Here is a 20,000-nt window from a genome sequence, read left to right as displayed (position 1 = left end):
GTTTTAACCCCCTAACATAAAAAAGGAATACAAATGAATTTACGATAAGAAATATGAATATTGACAATGTTACTAGAAATTTACCTTTGAAGAGTGTCATGGTTGGTGTAAGGGGGTGAGATAGAAGGATGATACTGCTTGGGGGTCGATCTCTCCCCGTTCGATCTGGTAAAACATTTGGAGTGCTCTCTCTTGAGCGGAATTAAATATCACTACTTGAATCACTTCATTTACACTTCTTGAATACTTGGTTGTGTTTTTTTGCACTTTAGTGTTCAGTTTAATATTTTCTATAATATTGTATGGAAATGTGACATCTCTTTATCAGTTTATAGATTCATTGCTACCACTGTCTAAGCTTTATATGAGCGATGTGTTTCTGTAAAATTTTTCAGGGTTTCTCACATTCTTAACATCTTAATTGCACTTGAAGTGAGACGTTTGTCACTGGCCTGCCTCCTTTGATGAAATGGCTGCAACCTCTAGGAGATTGTTGATGTCATACTTGCCTTCACCAACCCCGTTATCTTACCCTAGGACATAATTTCATCAACTGCCTCATGCATGGGTTTGATCCCTCGAAATTACATTCAAGCCACAGTAGTCTCCATGCAGAATTAGGGTATCTGTTGGCAGTTTTTCACAGGCGTCATCAATCATAATGAGGTAGCTGGCCAGACAGTACAACATTTGGTCCTTCTCACTGGTTACGGTCCACTGTCCCTTTGCCCATGCACACCGAATAGTCTGGCCTATTCTTTACAGATTCTCCTCTGTCCTCATACACCTGACAACACTGAGATTACCAAACACTTCTTCTTAGCCCAAGGGGTTAACTACTGCACTCTAATTGTTCAGTGGCTACTTTCGTCTTGGTAGGGGTAGAAGAGACTCTCTAGCTATGATAAGCAGTTCTTTTAGGAGAAGGACACTCCTAAATCAAACCATTGTTCTCTAGTCTTGGGTTGTGCCATAGCCTCTGTACTATGGTCTTCCACTGTCTTGGGTTGGAGTTCTCTTGCTTGAGTTTACACTTGGACACACTATTCTATCTAATTTCCCTTCCACCTGTTTTGTTAAAGTTTATAGAGTTTATATTTATTTTTTCCTTGTTTCCTTTCCTGACTGGGCTATTTTCCCTGTTGGAGCCCCTGGGCTTATAGCATCCTGCTTTTTCAACTAGGGTAGTAGCTTAGCAAGTAATAATAATAATAATAATAATAATAATAATAATAATAATAATGTGGAAATGTTCAATCCAAGACTCTCAGAGAACGAGGTCCCTTTGGTGGCCTCAAAGCATTGCTGGAAAATTGCCTTTGTGTACAAATTCTTAAATTTAGAGATTACCTGCTGATGCATGGGTTGAAGTATTGGAGTGGTGTTGGACAGCACAAACTTTATTCTGATGAATTTAAACATCTCCATTAGGTTGTCTTTTAATGGTTGAAGGACGAGCAGTAATATTGTCCACAAGAAACATTGCTTGGAGTGGGAGGTTACTCTCCATGAAGTAATTTTTAACATCAGGACCCAAAAGCTCATTGACCCATTCGACAAACAACATAGAAGTTTCCCAAGCCTTGTTCTTGGATCTTCGCATAACGTTCATTTTCTTTTTCTGTACCTTGTAATTTTCAAAGGTGTATGGGTTCTCCAATTGATACACCAGGAAAGATTTGTTTTTGTAATCCCAAAAGGCATTAGAACAGAACAGCAAGGTCAGATGCTGTTTCATGGACTTGTGACAGTGAATTTCTTATTCTTTTGCAGTAATGAAGGTTTTAGTCTTCTTCCATAAAAAGAGCAGACTCGTTGAAGTTGAACACTCGCTATGCCACATAAGACTTAGAATCAATGAACCTTTTAAATTCAGAAATTAATACAGCTACACCATATTACACAATATTATTGATGCCTGTACTTTCGTGAAATTTTTAAACCAGCTACGGCTCGAGCCTTGAATGGTTATTTTTGCTGTCTGCTAATTACCTAGCTCATTGTTAACCAGGTTTTAATAAATATTGTTCTCAGTGATCCTATATTTTGCTAATTGGTTCTCATTGATTCTGTTGACAAGTAACTCTTCTACATTATCAAGAACACGTGGCCATTGGTTTGTCAATGACAACACCCATTTTGAAATATCAGTTGCTGTGGTGTTCTTTTTTCTTGAACATTGCAAACCTTGAATGTTGTACGATTGTACAATTTTTGCAGGTTTGTGACATGCGTGCCTTGCTCATGCTTTCCAATAATTTATTTTTTTTCACCTCTATGGCAAACATCTTAACTATTTTTGTAAATAATCTTGGTGGCCTTTATCTTAATGCTGTACTACTAGTTTTAAACTGATGATAAACAATAGCAATCAAAATTTCATAAAGATTACATGGTCACCACTCTACAAAGAACACTTTTGAAGGCACTCGTAGGATTGTTATAGATGATGCTGGTATGAGTGCTGTTTGGAGAGAGAACCAGTTAAGGTAATAAGCAAGCTAGGGATGTTAGCTAAGGTGAAATAAAAAAAAGGATAAAAATCATGAGAAATCGGCGTGGTTCATGTATGGGCACCTTGCCACTACTTATTGCACATTGCATGTTAGTCTCGCTAGTACTTGTTCATAATAAAGAATGCGCATATGGAGGTAAATTTTTGCTCGCAGACCCATACGATACAATGCTTGTAAACAGATTTAAATGTTTAGGCTTGAATTACGATTAGCTCTTAGTCTGAGTCACTTATAAAGTTGGGTACTACTGTGTATATATATAGTATATATAAATATATATATGTATATATATATATATATATATATATATATATATATATATATATCTATATATATATATATATATATATATATATATATATTTATATATATATTGTAATATATACATATTGGTCATAGGAAATTAACCGACCTAGAGTATGCTCATGATGCTGCTCTTGTTAGCGTAACACCACAGGAACTATGATCTCCAATACAGGGTCTTTATTCTAGAGTTTAGTGAAAGATTGAAAAAAACAAATCGGACAATGGCTAGGGTAAGTGAAACTTGGAAATTAAATCGCCTGAAATTATTCATAAAAATCGGACTATATATCAGTTTAGTGAGATCGTTACTATATTGAAATGAGTCATGATATGGCAATGAAACAATCTCCAATAGATTTAGCAGATTTGAGAACAAAGCCCTCAGAAGGATATTGGGAGTTGAATGACAGGACATGATTAGAGATGAAACTGTAAGGAAGATTACTCTTGTGTCATATTCAGATGAGATCATTATGAAGGGTAGATGGAGATGGTTTGGGCATGATCTTCTCACTCCTCAAGAGAGATTAGGTCACCAAACGTTCAGCTGAGTTCCACAAGGCATTAGAATAGTTGGAAGACTCCGGCCTACCTGGATTAGATTATGAATCACAAAGTAAATGAATATGAATTGAGAAGTATTGAATTAAAAGCTCAAGATAGAGACGACTGGTGAAATCTAACCGGGGCCCTTGGCGTCAGTGGGCGTAGGAGAGGATATATGTATGTATGTATATGTATGTATGTATATATATATGTGTGTGTGTGTGTATATATATATATATATATATATATATATATATATATATATATATATATATATATATATATATATATATATATATATATATATATACACATACACACACACACACATACACACCAAGCAAAATAACCTCATGAAAAATGAAAATCTAAGACTGAGTCCTTATTAGTTTCGTCTTACTTTTTCAGTACTCTCAAAGAAGTAAAACGAAACTAGTCAGTATGGAAATTGATTTCAGACATCTTTGAATTATATGATTATCATTATTGTCACGTTTTAAGCCTTTAGTATTCTAACGAAAGTTGGAAGGATTACAGGTATCATCTGATTAAGAAGAAATAATATATGATATTTAGTATTTCAAGTAATGTTCAATGAATAAGGCATGATATCCTTTTAAGGCTGTGGTCGATGATTCCAAATTGTTCCATTATATTATCGTGAATGAAAGTATTATTGACAGAATAAAACAAAGGTTTTAGGACATTAATAACATTATTGCCGCTCTAGATGTAACTAAAAAAGATTTGATGGAATATAAAATTCAATATTATTTTGCATTAAAATTAATCTCTGTAGTTAGTTTGACCACTGCAATATGTAAATGATGTTGCATACAATCCTGAGGCTATAATGTTTTTAATGGAAAATGAGTTAAAGGCTGGTAATGACAATGACCCATCTCACATCAACTCATAATTTCAATTCCGTTAACTTCATTGGTAAATGTTTTAACTATTGAACGCAAAATTTTATCTTCAGCAAAACAGCAAATACACCTTAATCTGCTCCCCCTTTTTCGGGAAAAAAACACATGCAATATATATTAATGGAGCCCTAGTTGCGTACCATGCAACTCGTATTGTAATGTGAAGTTTCGACTTAGCAGCAAGATTCGGTTTAAAATGAGCAAATCAAGTTATGAAATAAGCTACTTAAGGGAAAGAAAAGATTATGTATGTGAGTTGAATCAAGATGTATGGTGTAAATTAGCAGAACTGTGAAATTATAATGACCACGTCACATGCTGTATCGCAATATAAAATCCAAACGGTCTTTACGTTAAAAGTTTTAACATCTATTAAATGCTTATAGTAAGCGTGCTAGGAATAGCATCATGCCTTTTTTTTTTTTTTTTTTTTTTTACAAATGTAAGAGAAAATAGTGTAGAATGAACATTGCGCCTAGAAGATAAGGAAGGATAGGTGAATTCATGAACGCTACATTATTTGTGTCTGATTTATGAGGCTTTGGTTGCATATATTATTTAATAATTCTCTTTAGTATGGAAAGAGAATAGATTTGAATGGATTTACCATTGACTTGGAATTAAAGAAAAATAGATGTTAATCAAGTTAATAAATAGATAACAATTAAACAAACGAACGTTGATTTTCGAAATCCAAACGATATCGTACTGGTTGAGAAAAACAATCTCAACCTCCTATCAGACTTTCCTTGCTGAAAGATTTATCAATTATTATCACCAAACCACATACTATTTCGACTTCGTAATCATGAAATCCTCCGGCCACTTGTTCTTTCACGCTAAACTTTACGATCACATCATTCTCAATGTCAATCAATTATTGGCATTTAGGATTTACACAATTTGACCAAGTTATAGTAAAAAAGAAAAAACTTTATCCTGCTAGCAAGCCAACAAATAAGCAAGCTTTAAAACCAGAATCATAAATTCCTTAACTTTTATGATAAGATTCTTACCGTTACTGTTTTCCACAAATGTTTAGATATCAGATTTAATTTTTTCTTCATGGTTAACTACTGTTTATGTTTATATATGGTATTATCGTGAATGGAAGCGAAGCCAGTAAAGGATTTACGTAGGAATGATTAAAGGGATTGCACATGTAGGTAATAATGAATTATATGTGGTATGATGATTGCCTAACATTACAATGATTATGGTAAATCATAATGACGGAAAGACTATGAAAGGCAAACTCTCTCACTACACTCACTCACACTTTAGAATTGAGATCCTATGTAGTATGATCATAAAACGTACACACACTTATTGAGTTTTAGCTCAATTACTGTCCCTCTAATTCACCACATTTTCTCCAAATCACTAGAGCGTGAAATCCATAACGTTAGAAAAAGGAAAGAAACAATTAGAGAAAAGAAGTGATTAAATGGCACTAGTTCTTACCCTGCCATTGTCCAGGTCTTGGCTACCAGTGATTGAAAGCCGGGCCTTGGCTTTCATGGCTGCTGCCAAGCTCAGCTGAAAGAAAGAATTTTTGAGGAGAATATCAGAAACGTGATACTTTGGAAGTGCTTAAGATCTTCTAAGCCCTGACTCTGATTAGATAAGTTTGAACAGCTGCATACTTTTGTAGCATGTCATTCTTTTTGGGTGACATTGATAACATCTTAATTTTTGGGATACTTTTAGTCTACTATCGTTTGGTTTGCAAGAAAATAATTACCAAAGAATTTTAGTAATTCATTGAATATTCAATAACGTTCAAAGTTTTCAATGGAATTGTAAGGAGAACTGCTCGTAAGAATATACAGTAGATATAGGATTACGAGAAATCTCACATTCGTTAGTGAACTGATGTATTACCGTACCATATATATATATATATATATATATATATATATATATATATATATATATATATATATATATATATATACTGTATATGTGTGTATATATATATTTCTGTGTGTGTGTAAATGTTTAAAGAAAATACACGAAAATTGTAATCAATTAGAATACCTTTGTTCAAAGTTTATGGAGTTTACCAAACGTATATGTGTGTATATATATATTTCTGTGTGTGTGTAAATGTTTAAAGAAAATACACGAAAATTGTAATCAATTAGAATACCTTTGTTCAAAGTTTATGGAGTTTACCAAACCACATGAATCCAACCGTGAATGTTTCTATTTGCCTAGATGTCCACATGACCGTCATTTTGAATTTATAAAATGGTTGCCTCGAAATGAGAATTTCTAGATATTCGATTTTTAATTATATGAGAATTTGATTCAAAATGTTTTTCCTATGCTTTGGAATGCAAGTATGATATGAGATACTACCGCTAGAGAGTTATTGAGTCTTTTGACTGGTCAGGCAGTACTACATTGGATCCCTTTTTCTGGTTACGGCTCATTTTGTCTATGCCTACACATACACCGAATAGTCTGGCATATTTTTTTCCACATTCTCCTCTGTCCTCTTACACCTAACAACACTGAGATTACCAAACATTTCGTCTTCGCTCAAGGGGTTAACTACTGCAATGTAATTGCGCAGTGGCTACTTTCCTCTTGGTAAGGGTAGAAGAGACTCTTAAGCTATGGTAAGCAGCTCTTCTAGAAGAAGGACACTCTAAAATCAAACTATTGTTCTCTAGTCCTGGGTAGCGCTATAGCCTCTGTACCATGTCCTTCCACTGTCTTGGATTAGAGTTCTCTTACTTGAGGATACACTCGGACACACTATTCTGCCTAATTACTCTTTTTCTTGTTTTGTTTAAGTTTTTATAGTTTATATTGAAATATTCATTTAGATGATATTGTTTTTCTTCAAATATTTAATTTTTCCTTGTTTCCTTTCCTCACTGAGATATTTCCTCTGTTGGGTCCCCTGGGATCTTAGCATCCTGTTTTTCCAACTAGGGTTGTAGCTGAGCAAGAAATAATAATAATAATAAATATAGCTTCTGTATCAGGGTCTCAACTGTTTTAGATTAGAGCTGTTTTGCTCAAGGGTACACACGTGGCACGCTGTTCTATCTTATTTCCCCTCTAGTTTTTTTAAGTTTTCATAGTTTATATATGATATTTTATCTTCTATTGCATATTCTGTTCTCATCATCTTTGTCTTTCATCTATTTATCTCAAGACCAACCTCATGTGATATTTCATGCATTCTGGTAAGCAAGCATTGCAAATCTTGTGTTGTTCTGCTAATACACACACGCACATACACACACACACACACACATATATATATATATATATAATGTACATGTGTGTACGTATGTATATATATACTTTTTAGATATACATATACGTATACACGCAAGTGTGTTTATATATATATATATATATATATATATATATATATATATATATATATATATATATGTATACATAATATATTTGTTATCGTATCTGTACTTATCCATATAAAAAACTACATATATTGAATCTGTGTTGATATGTATGTATATATATGTATATATATATATATATATATATATATACTTTTTAGATATTCATATACGTATACACGCAAGTGTGTTTATATATATATATATATATATATATATATATATATATATATACACACATGTATACATTATATATTTGTAATTGTATCTGTACTTATCAATATATAAAACTACACATATTGAATCTGTGTTGATATATATATATATATATATATATATATATATAAATTGATATGCATATATTATATATATATGTATACATATATCTATCTATCTGTCTATCTATATCTATGTATTTATATACATACATATATATATATATATATATATATGTGTGTGTGTGTGTGTGTGTGTGTGTTTGTAGAAATAACGAAAGCTGACTCGTGATGAATGTAAAATGTTCTATAGCCACGGAAGGAAAAAGGAGAAGACTTGATTGGAGTTAGCATTTACGTCCATTAGGGACATCAACAGACTCAACAATGGTTGTTGAGTCTGTTGATGTCCCTAATGGACGAAAGTACTATCTCCAATCAAGTCTTTGCGTTTTCCCTTCCTTGGTTATAATACATCATATATATATACAGTATATATATGTATATATATATATATATATATATATATATATATATATATATATATATGTGTATATATATTATAGTTCAATACTATGTCCCACTTCTTCAGATTTTTTTTTTCTCGAGAAGGCTTCTTTTGACGAGACAAATCAAACGCTATTTTTATTCTTTAGTGTGAATGATGTAGTTTAAGAAGGATGTGATTGATGCCAAATGAGAAATGCTAATGAAATAAAATCCTAGGGTAAAGAATAATACGCTTGAACTGATTTGCAGTATGTCAATTACACTCAGGATTATATGTATAGGTGTTGACACTCAGGATTATATGTATAGGTGTTGACACTCAGGATTATATGTATAGGTGTTGACATCCAATCACTAGCGATTCACAGAGTTATTTCTGTTATGGCCTAACTTTTAGTAGGTTTCTGATTGAAAATAGAGTTCAAATTCGATCTCTCTTGTTCTGTAGATAAAAGAAACTGTACTTGATATTTGAAGAACCTCTCTCTCTCTCTCTCTCTCTCTCTCTCTCTCTCTCTCTCTCTCTCTCTCTCTCTCTCTCTCTCTCTCTCTCTCTCTCACACACAAAATGAAAAGAAAATCATTTGGGGTTTACACGACTCAAGTATGATAAATGTTTATTACATATATATATATATATATATATATATATATATATATATATATACATACATATGTATACACACATGTATGTTTTATACACACTCACTCATACAAACACTCACACACCTATATATATATATATATATATATATATATATATATATATATATATATATATATATATATATATGTTTGTATGCATATGTATATAGATACACACGCATATGTATATGTATGTACATATACATGCACATAACATTTATCACTAACATACATCATACTTGACATAGTGCGCCTGTGGGTTTTGACATAATATACAGTATATTACTAATGTAGCAAATTATTACCAACATTGGAATAAGAATTCTTTCTTTTCTGTACTTAATTTGATCTACATTTTCAGATAATATACTAGTTTTCACAACTGATCAAATATTGAATATAATTGTATTTATTGAGAGTCATATGCACACACATACGCACACACACATTAAGGAACCCAAGCAGTTAGACGAACTAACCTTTGTGCGGGTAGCATCTGTCTTCGATTTGTAGCAGAACTCGATAAGGGCGACAATCATGGAAAATACCAACCCTCCAGTGACGATGTAAAATATTCCTGCGACGCTGCTTAGGGTCAGTGAATCGGTATGCAATTCCTGAAGAAGACAATGGAAGAGGGTAAATACACATTCATGAGAGAGAGAGAGAGAGAGAGAGAGAGAGAGAGAGAGAGAGAGAGAGAGAGAGAGAGAGAGAGAGAGATAAATATCTGCAATCCGGAAGAGGAAGGCAATCAGCTGAAGACCTGATAGAGAAAAGAACGGAATGACTGTGACTAGTAAAAGAAACTTTGAGAGGGAAGAGAAAACTTGACATAAATAAAAATATTTAAAGCATTAGCGTCACATTTTATTGGGATTTTTTTAATAAACATTATTGTCGTACATGGATGTGTGTGTTCAACCAGGGGAATTAGAACTTATTATTGAACATTATTGAATTTGAACATATACGTACTTTTTATTGGTCTAATCTATGATATTTTAGAACTACCATGTTGATATGAATATTACATGCATGTAAATTTACTTCTTGTACTCTAAGTTTTGTATTATATATGTATATATATATGCAATATATGTGGATATATATATATATATATATATATATATACAGTATATATATATATATACACACATATACATATATATGCAATATATGTAGATATATATATATATATATATATATATATATGTATATATAAATATATATATATACATATACAGTATATATATATATATATATATATATATATATATATATATATGTGTGTGTGTGTGTGTGTTATGTGTTTAAACATATCTTGAGTGGTTTGATGAGCTTTCTATGTAGATATATATAGAGATTGATGTTTTAGTTATCTTATTGCCCGCGGGGCTTGCTCATTTATGATCAAGAGTAAGAGTAATTTTATGCTTTTGTCTAAGATAATCTTAAGGTAACAGAAATAGCTAGCCCTTTTCTTTCAATTCTAAGTTATGAAGGCCCTACCAAAACCTTTTTACCCCATGTATATTATATATATATATATATATATATATATATATATATATACATATATATATATATATATATGTATGTATGTATGTATGTATATATCAGTAGTATATTCAAATGAATTTTAGCCTAAAGTATTTTTTTTATCAGTGCATAACTATAACGTGTTTCTTTTTCTTTTGTATATAAAAATTTTTTAAACCATGGAAACAATTACATTGGAGTGTGATACGCTCTCTGTAAAAGTGATTTCAGTTTTGTATGGATAATGGTAATTAGGTTTTGGAATTTTACCTTTATCTTAATCTACTCTGGTACAATTAAAACTTGAAGGAAAAACTATCTCTAAAGCCTCGTTCTCCGGATGCTGGAGTAAAAGGCTTAGACTTTAATCTGTTTAAAAGTTAATCCGGAACCCTCTTAATTTTCATTAGTGCCACTTACGGGTCTGAATCCGGTGCACTCGGCTTTGTCGTACCACCACTTATTCCGAAGTCTCGCCAACTCGCCTTCCTCTTGCAGTTTCAGTATAACCAAGTTAAGCCGATCTCTGCAATAGAATGGGAAAGAAATGTCAAGTGGGAAGCGAAAAGGGACTACTTATTTACAGCCAGGATTATTGTGCCTCGGACTGTTCGGGATTTCTAGCTAATGAAAGTAGGACGTAATGATCGAGATAATTGCCGTTATAATTAGACGTTATTAGCTTACGCACTCTCGACTGGGAGATACTTTTTTCTCTCCCCATATGTTGTGAAATATTAGCGTGGTTTTGCCATGCAATCAGTGTCTAAATATGAAATATGCCCTTTCTGAGAAATGACATTATTATTCATATTGTACAACGGAAATTTTTTACCTATGCTTCTAAAAAGTAAGATCCCATAATCCAAAGGAAATTACCATGAAAGAAATTTATCTCGATACTAGATTATTAATGGCAAGGGACTGGGAAATGAAAATTAATGATAAAGTTTAGTATGTAATAAGCGTAGGACTCTACTTTAAGAAATGTCAAATTGGTCATTTAGTGCTCATATTGCTACCTTCTACGCGAGTTAGAAATAGATACAGACATGCAAATATAGTATATACTTACAACATGCTGAACAAAAAAACAGAGGGGTAATGCCTTACTGCACACGCTAGAGGATATGGCCTTTAAGTTGTAGGATATCAAGGCATTGATTCTCATTGCATCCATTTTTTATTCGCCATTTTTTTCAACGTTCATCTCTTCCATGACGCATGAAATCCAAGGGACACAAGAGGATGTACGGTCAGAAGGGGAGAAGGTGATAACAGTTGATTAATGGTCAAAGGATGGGGAGGACACTGAGTGATGATAAAAGATAAGGGATAAAGGAAAGGCCATTGACGACGAGGGGGTAGGAGAGACGGCAAAGGACGCTTAGAACAAAGAGACAAAGTGACATTAATAAAATCTAATTGGAGATAAAGGGGGGATTTAGTGTTTGCCGCGAATGCAGTCTAAAGAAGCTAACTACCAGATATTTAGAATTTTCTTCCATTACTATAAGCCATTTTAGGAAATTATGCGAATTCTGAAACTGCACGGGAGGAATCAGTTCGTAGTGTCCTTTGGAAATGTCAAGTTTGATTTGTACTCCAATGAAATACAGTGCAACATTTATTTTTTTTTTTTTTTTTTTTTTTCAATTTTACTATTATTCTTTTTCCTAGCAGTAGATAACTAGGGTTTGGCAACCTTCGATAAATCTCCCTCATCTCCTTCCCGCGAGTTCGCACTGACAATGAGTACGCGGTACTTCATCTGCAGGCATTAACATCAATTTCATTAGCAAGCATCATCAATTTCATTTACAGGCATTAATATCAATTTCATTTTCGGGCATTAACATCAATTTCATTAGCTGGCATCAACAACTATTTCATTTGCTGGTATCAACATCAATTTTATTGGCTGGGATGAACATCAGTTTCATTTGCTGGGATCAACATCAATTTCATTTTCTGGGATCAACATCAATTTCCTTTCAACGTTAATATTATTTCCTAGGTCAACATAAATTTAATTTCAACATTAATTTCATTTGCTGGGGTCAACATCAATTTCTTTTGCTAGGATCTACAACAGTTTCATTTGCTGGCATCAACTTCAAATTATTTGCTAGCATCAACATCAATTTCATTTGCTGACATCATCAATTTGTTTGCTAGCAACAACATCAATTTCATTTGTTGGCGACAATAGCAATTTTATTTGCTGGTATGAACACCTGTTTCATTTGCGGGCTTCAACATTAATTTATGTGCTAGCATGAACACCAATTTCATATACTGGCATAAACCTCAATTTTATTTGCTGGCATCAACATCAATTTCATTTGTTGGTATCAACATCAATACTATTTACAGGCATTAACATCAATTTCATTTGCTGGCAAGAATAGCAATTTTATTTGCTGGTATCAACACCAATATTATTTGCTGGCATGAGCATAAATTTTATTTCCTGGCATCAATATCAATTGCATTAGCTGGCATGATCATTAAGTTCATTTACTGGCATCAACATCAATTTATTTGCTAGTATCAACATCAATTTCATTTGCTGGCATCAACAGCAATTTGTGTGCTAGCATAAACATTAATTTACTTTTCTGGCAATAATAGCAATTTTATTTGTTGGTATCATATGTTTCATTTGCTGGCGTCAACATCAATTTCATTTGCTAGCATGAACATCAATTTCACTTGCTGGTATCAACATCAATTTTGATGCTATCATTAACATCAGTTTTGCTTGGCGGCTTCAACATCAATTTCATTTGCTAGAATGAACATCTATTTTATTTGCTAGCATGAACATCAATTTCATTTGCTGGCATCAACATCAATTTCATTTGCTAGAATGAACATCTATTTTATTTGCTGGCATCAACATCAATTTCATTTGCTGGCATCAACATTAATTTCATTTGCTAGCATCATCATTGATTTAATTTGCTGGCGTAAACATCAATTCCATTTGCTGGCATCAACACATATTTCGTTTGCTGGTATCTACATCAATTCCATTTGGTGGCAACAATAATGATTTAATATGCTGTATCAACATTAATTGCATTTGATGGTCTCAACATCAATCTTATCTCCTACAACAATAGCAATTTCATTTGCTGGTATCAACACTAATATAATTTGCTGGCGTTAACATCAATTTTATTTGCTGGCATATTTTTTTATTAGCTGGTATAATAATCAATTTCATTTTTTTGCATCAACATCAATTTCATTTGCTAGCATCAACATCAGTTTCATTTGCCTCTTTCAACATCAATTGCATTTGCTAACATCAAGATTAATTTTATTTGCTGGCACCAATAGCAAATTCATTTGCTGGTATCAACACAAATATCATTTGCTGCCATCAACATCATTTTCAAGTGCCTCGTTGTTACACTACCTTATTCAAGTTTTTTTTTTTTTTTTTTTTTTTTTTTTTTTTTTTTTTTTTTTTTTTTTTTTTTTTTTGAAAATAGAGAATATAGATGGAGCCTTTAACGGTAATACTGATGCCTTTACTTGGTTGACTGAGCCGATAACAAAAACATTTTTTTTCTCGTTATCTTTGGAAAGGGTGAGCGGTGGGGACATTTGTGATGTCTGATACTATTAACCACAAAATTTTGTATACTAGTCGGTATGCATTAAGAAAATTGATATACTTGGTACTACTGTATTGACTTAGAAGTGAATAAGTTTATAGAACAATCGCTAGAAAACACTTTACCGTGTATATCATAGGCTTCTCGTACCTTTTGACTTGATGGCTATTGTTTTATAATAAAGTAATTAGGGAAACAATTAGTTGCTAGGGCAAATTATGTAACATAGTCAATAGCATTAGATTAAATATTTCTTTTGTAAAAATTATAGTTATATTGTCTTACATATAAATAAAGATGGCGATCTTCGGATTCTCATATGGTCTTCGCTTTTGCAACCACTATTGGCGGTTTTGTGTTAATTCTTCAATCATAATGAAAATAGATAACAGAATTTGTGGTTGCTGTAGTATATTCAACGTCCATGCTCAATACCTTGGTTTTTCTGACTTTAAATATCATTATTTGAATGAATGTGCATTTTTCAAGTGTATTTTCTATCATGGATATCCTGAGAAGGCTACACTCGAAGTTTATGACTTACGGTACTTTTTTCATACGATTGTCCTGTTATTTTAATGTCTAATGATAGATTTTGGTGTTTATGATGGTGTTAATAGTTATTTAACTCATGGTATTTGTTTCTTTCCCCATTTGAGGAATGTTTTACTAGTTTTTAAGTAAGCGTTATTACATCAAATATGTCGTTGACTGTATAAAACTAAATTAAATGTGTTTTCGTCGATATTAAGATCTTTCAACTTAATATTCTTGTTTTTAAAATCAATAATAAAATTTATACTTCTGTTACGCTCACAGACGAAAAATAGTGTGTCGATTAGGTGTGATTTAAAACTATATTTTTTATTTCATTGAGACCACACAAAGTAAAGGAAAAGGCGCAGGGAAAAAAGTCATATTCACGTTGTTTATTAATTAATTTACTATTATTATTATTATTATTATTATTATTATTATTATTATTATTATTATTATTATTATTTTCTTTTTGAGAGAGAGAGAGAGAGAGAGAGAGAGAGAGAGAGAGAGAGAGAGAGAGAGAGAGAGAGAGAGAGAGAGAGAGAGAGAGAGAGAGAGATATGAAAGTATTATATTCGGAGAGAAAAATAGATAGATTGATTGTAAATTATCTGGTACACAAGAGAAGGGGGTTAACAGGGGCAAGAGAAGGACGGGAAGTTATTGGATCTGGTAGACAGGAAGATGTACTCAGACAGACTGTACCTTAGAGGTGAATCTTTTGGTGTCGCAACGCCGTATCCATTTGCATTGAGGTCGGGGCCAACCTTCATGGTATCACAAGGGATCTGGCCATTGATATAATCGTTGTGGACGCTGTCCAGAAGGAAAGCATAATTTCCTTTTGAAGTTCTGACTCTCCTGATTCCTTCAGCGTAGGAGGAGGAGAACACGTGTGGTCTGGAACTCATGAAGTCCCACATTCTGCTGTAAACGCTAATCTTGGAGCGCTGTTGGGTAAGAAAGATTTTATTTAGGTAATGGATATTATTTCCCAGAAGAAGACCATTCTGAACTTTTTGAAAACTTGTGGAATGTTAAGAAAGATGTTGTGCCCTAGGTTGATAGAGAATTCCTTATATATTCATAAAAGCTGATGTTAATATATACCAGTATGTAACCAAACAGGGAAAGCGAATCGTTTGAGTCATTTCGGTTGTATGAATAGTCTGCTGAAGCAAAATTCTTTAGTATACGATGTATAGGGTACATAATTGATAAGTTTTGTTCAGTGTGTGTTTGTATGATGATGCACGAGTAGTTGATTTTTTTTTTTCAATAAACTGGAGGTAATTCTAATCGAATTGTCAGGGTTAAATGAAAGATGATTGCCGGTATGTGCCAAAGAGTCTAAAAGACGTTCCATTCAGGAGCAAAAAGGCTTGCCTTCGGATGGTGCTTTCAAGCGTGGTTGGCTAGAGATTGGATGGGTTTTTAAAGAGGCCGAGAGCAACTGTTTTTGAAAGGACGAGGATGGAAAGTTATAAAAGTTCTGGAAAGGATTATCATGGGAAGGAGAGGAGATAAGCATTAAATGAACGCACTGGAGTAAATAGGGGAGGAATAGTGGTCGGCCTTTTCATAATAATGTGGAAGGCAGTTGAAAAAGTACAATTGTATTACAGTACTGTGTATAAAACGCTCCATCTCGAAATAGGTTTGTGCATACGTTTGTTTGTGTGTGTTTGTGTGTCCGCCCTGCGTCTACAAAAGAGAAGTCTGATTGCTGTAATGGAACTAATGAATTCAGGTAAATTGCAGACGGTCAGCAAGTCTCTCGAAAGTAATTATTCAATGCATCACCAAAGGGAGTGAATTGACTGGAAATCAAGAGGTAATTGCATGGAAGTCTTAGAAGAGCAACTTGCACTGAAAGCTTTTAAATAGATCAAAAGCAAGACTTCGACTAAATGAAAGCATAATAAATGTGAAAATATCTTGAGCTACTCAGTCTTGGAGCTAGTAAGAAATAACCTAGTAAAACTATACAAGACCGAAAGAAATGTTGGTTCTGAGGGAGGATATACTCATTGAATCAGAAGCGTATATAGAAGTAATGTGGAATATCAGGGTAAACAGGGGTAGAGACAGCACGCTTCTACAACAACAACACAAGGATTTATCGGTTGAAAATGGAAATATGTGAGAAATATTGAGGATGTTAGTATGAACAACGTAAAATAGGAAGACGATAATACACTCAGCAATATCATTGTGTGTGTATTTATATGTGAACGAGTAGAGACTTACTTTGACATTTCAGAAGTCGATAAAGGTTTTTAATTTTTTTTTGTTCATTTTAGAGCACAAGTTATTGTTTAGTTATTTCTTTATAATTTCTGTTATGATAAAAGTGACATGAGCAAAATAACTCAAGAGAGAGAGAGAGAGAGAGAGAGTTACAGGGAGTTACAGGTATTTGGGATGTATCAAAGAGGTTTTAGTCCATCCGCGGAGACTCCATTTGCTAATTGGTAGAACGATTTAGTTTAAGCATTTCGAGAGTTGTTGTGATCTTATCTAACTTATTCTTGACCTCGTTTACTGTGTTACTGTGTACTACATCCGCTGGAAGTCTATTCAAAGTATTTACTCTTGTGTACCGTATGTAAAGAAATTACCACATTGAGTGGTGTTGTATCTTTTCAATTCTAGTATGCATTCGTTACCTATGGACTGATTTGTGCTAAGCATGAATAGATTGTTGTAATCTGCATTTGTTATTCCATTAAGAATTTTGAATGCCTCTATTAACTGTCCCCTTAGTCGTCGAATTTGAAGATCAAAAAGTTCAAACGTTTCATCCTCCATCTATATCAAAATTACCTTTAGTGTTGGAACTAGTTTGATGACCCTAGCTTGTACTGCTTCCAGTCTATCTATATCCTTTTGAATACTTGGAGCCCAGAATTGGTCTCTGTATTTTAGATGAGAGAGAGAGAGAGAGAGAGAGAGAGAGAGAGAGAGAGAGAGAGAGAGAGAGAGAGAGAGAGCAAAGGCTGTAAATAGGACCTATTGGAAGGGGTTTTGATTGGTTACAGAACTAATTTGAAATGGGCATGTGAGTGTTTGAAATAAAAAAAAACTGAGAACAAGCCCGTTTTGTTGATTTAAGTTAGTATTGCACCGCGGATAATATAAATCTACCGTATTTTTGTCATTATTCACAGCAGGACAGACACCCACATCCATTGAAAATTAAGCATAAGACTACCATCTGTAGGTTTATTTACCCATAACCTATATATCTATGAATATCTATCAATCTAAGAGAGGAGGGTTACTGAAAAATTAATGAAGAAGAATAGAGAAGCGTTTTAAATGAAATGGTAATGAATGAAAAGGGATGAATGATCTATACAGAAATCGTATTTAGTGTTTAAATACGAAAATTATATATTGGTTTTAGCTGAAATTGATGTGTGATACCGATTCTCTCTCTAATAGAAGGAAAACAGAGTGAGCTGAAGGGTGACTGTAAAGAGATAATCTAGGATGGTAATAAAAGGTAGCTAATGAGCATATATTTGTGCATTATGAGAGAAAGGGGAAGAAGAGAGCGTTTGAAGTGGTTTGTTTCTTCTTGAATTTTGAAGAGTTATTCGTCGAAAGCCACAAACAGGTTTATTGTAATGAATACAAACTTAATTACTGTCGATGTATGTTTATTTTTTCAATATTAGGCTGCCCTCATAAAAGGATGGTTCCCTCGGAATATTAGAATAAACGATGCAACATTTTAATTAGCTGCTGAACCGTCGTTAGATCTACTGTTCACACAACTTCCTCAACATTTAATTTCATACACCTTATGGTGTGTGTGTGTGTGTGTGTGTATATATATATATATATATATATATATATATATATATATATATATATATATATATATATATATATATGTAAGTAAATTTGCACTGATAATAGGCATATTCTTCAAAAATCTAGTCTGAAGAAAGGACGGAATAGAACATAAAAAAAAAAAAGGACTGGCCTGTAATATTTGATGTCTCAAGATGTTTGGACTTGAATATATATATATATATATATATATATATATATATATATATATATATATATATATATATATATATGTATATGTATATATTCGAAGCTAAACATCTTGTGACATCAAATATTGCATGCCAACACTTTTTTTTTTCTTTTTTAATATTCTATTCCCTGTCTTTTCTTCAGACTAGATTTTTGAAGAATATGCCTATTATCAGTGAAAATTTACAAAGAAATCCAAGTTTCTTAGAATGAGAGGGAAGTCATACAAGGGGAAAAAAGAAAGGAATTTGGTAGACAATCAAAAGAAAAAATTACATGGATTTTTAAAAATATGAATGGAGATATATCTGGATCTTCCATAAAGCATCTCAACTCTGGTGAGCTTGCAAGTGTACCAACTGTGTGTCACACGATCGTACACAGTTCATTTTGTGTATATATTATGCTTGTATCTTCGCTCTTTCCTCGCACTAAAAAGAACCTGAATAAACATGCCTGTTTTTCTCACCGGTAACATTGTCGATTTTGAACATGAAATTTCCTGTTGCATTGAGCTTCTGTATAAAAAGGAGAGTGTTCTATAATAAACTCACTCAGTTGCTTTCATCTTGTCTTTGAGTCGCAACCTTCTCTCGGCCCGTCACACAAGCCTTATTATATACAGTACTCGGATAATTTGTTAAAATCTGAAAAAGGCATTTATACTCCTCATATTAGTAGATAAAATGAAATATACATTTCACATATACACGTGTTCGTGTTTGTGAATCGTTTTCTATAGTAATGGTTCCGGTTCGTAAATAGAACTTAATTATTAAGTTTCGGTTGTGTTTGGACGGATGGTCATAGTTGATCCAATAAGCTGTAAGTTATATTTTTTTTGTGTGTATGACCATTAGCATAAGTGAAATGTAAAATACAAATATCGTTTCCTCTTATACATATGATGCTGTGTTCTTCTATAATCCAGTTTTGGCTCCTGAAGTAATCCTTGAAATTGAAAATCAATTATAGTTTTATCATCATTTCAAGTTTTCCTTGAAGGAATTAGTGGAGCACCGTCCAGTTCATAATGAATATTTTGTTTCATCTAATAATAGTGAATTTGATCAAATCTCTAAAAAAAAGTTTCTTGGGTAAAAAAATGTTAATGAAGATTTAAATATAACTCTTATTCATCAATGTATTTTTATATAATTATTGTAAAAGTAGTAATTTTCAGCGA

General features: G+C 32.7%; 1 protein-coding gene across 4 annotated transcripts in view; it reads right to left on the bottom strand.

The window, feature by feature from the left end:
* Positions 1-20,000, bottom strand: part of LOC137634159 (glutamate receptor 1-like) — a 585,224-nt gene that overhangs the window by 9,920 nt on the left and 555,304 nt on the right. For 3 of the 4 annotated variants that reach the window (XR_011042460.1, XM_068366416.1, XM_068366415.1), the window contains exons 16-19: positions 15,467-15,711; positions 11,013-11,118; positions 9,530-9,667; positions 5,762-5,836 (exon numbers count right to left, since the gene is read on the bottom strand). Coding sequence is in view for 3 of the 4 variants with exons in the window: in XM_068366416.1 (XP_068222517.1) it covers positions 5,762-5,836; positions 9,530-9,667; positions 11,013-11,118; positions 15,467-15,711 (564 nt within the window). In the remaining variant the exon portion in view is untranslated. The remainder of the gene's footprint in view (positions 1-5,761; positions 5,837-9,529; positions 9,668-11,012; positions 11,119-15,466; positions 15,712-20,000) is intronic. The other variant, XM_068366417.1, reaches the window with a different exon arrangement.

This window comes from Palaemon carinicauda, chromosome 44 (genome assembly GCF_036898095.1).
Source record: "Palaemon carinicauda isolate YSFRI2023 chromosome 44, ASM3689809v2, whole genome shotgun sequence".
In the NCBI taxonomy this organism is placed as follows: domain Eukaryota; kingdom Metazoa; phylum Arthropoda; class Malacostraca; order Decapoda; family Palaemonidae; genus Palaemon; species Palaemon carinicauda.
This window is presented reverse-complemented; position numbering and strand designations above follow the sequence as displayed.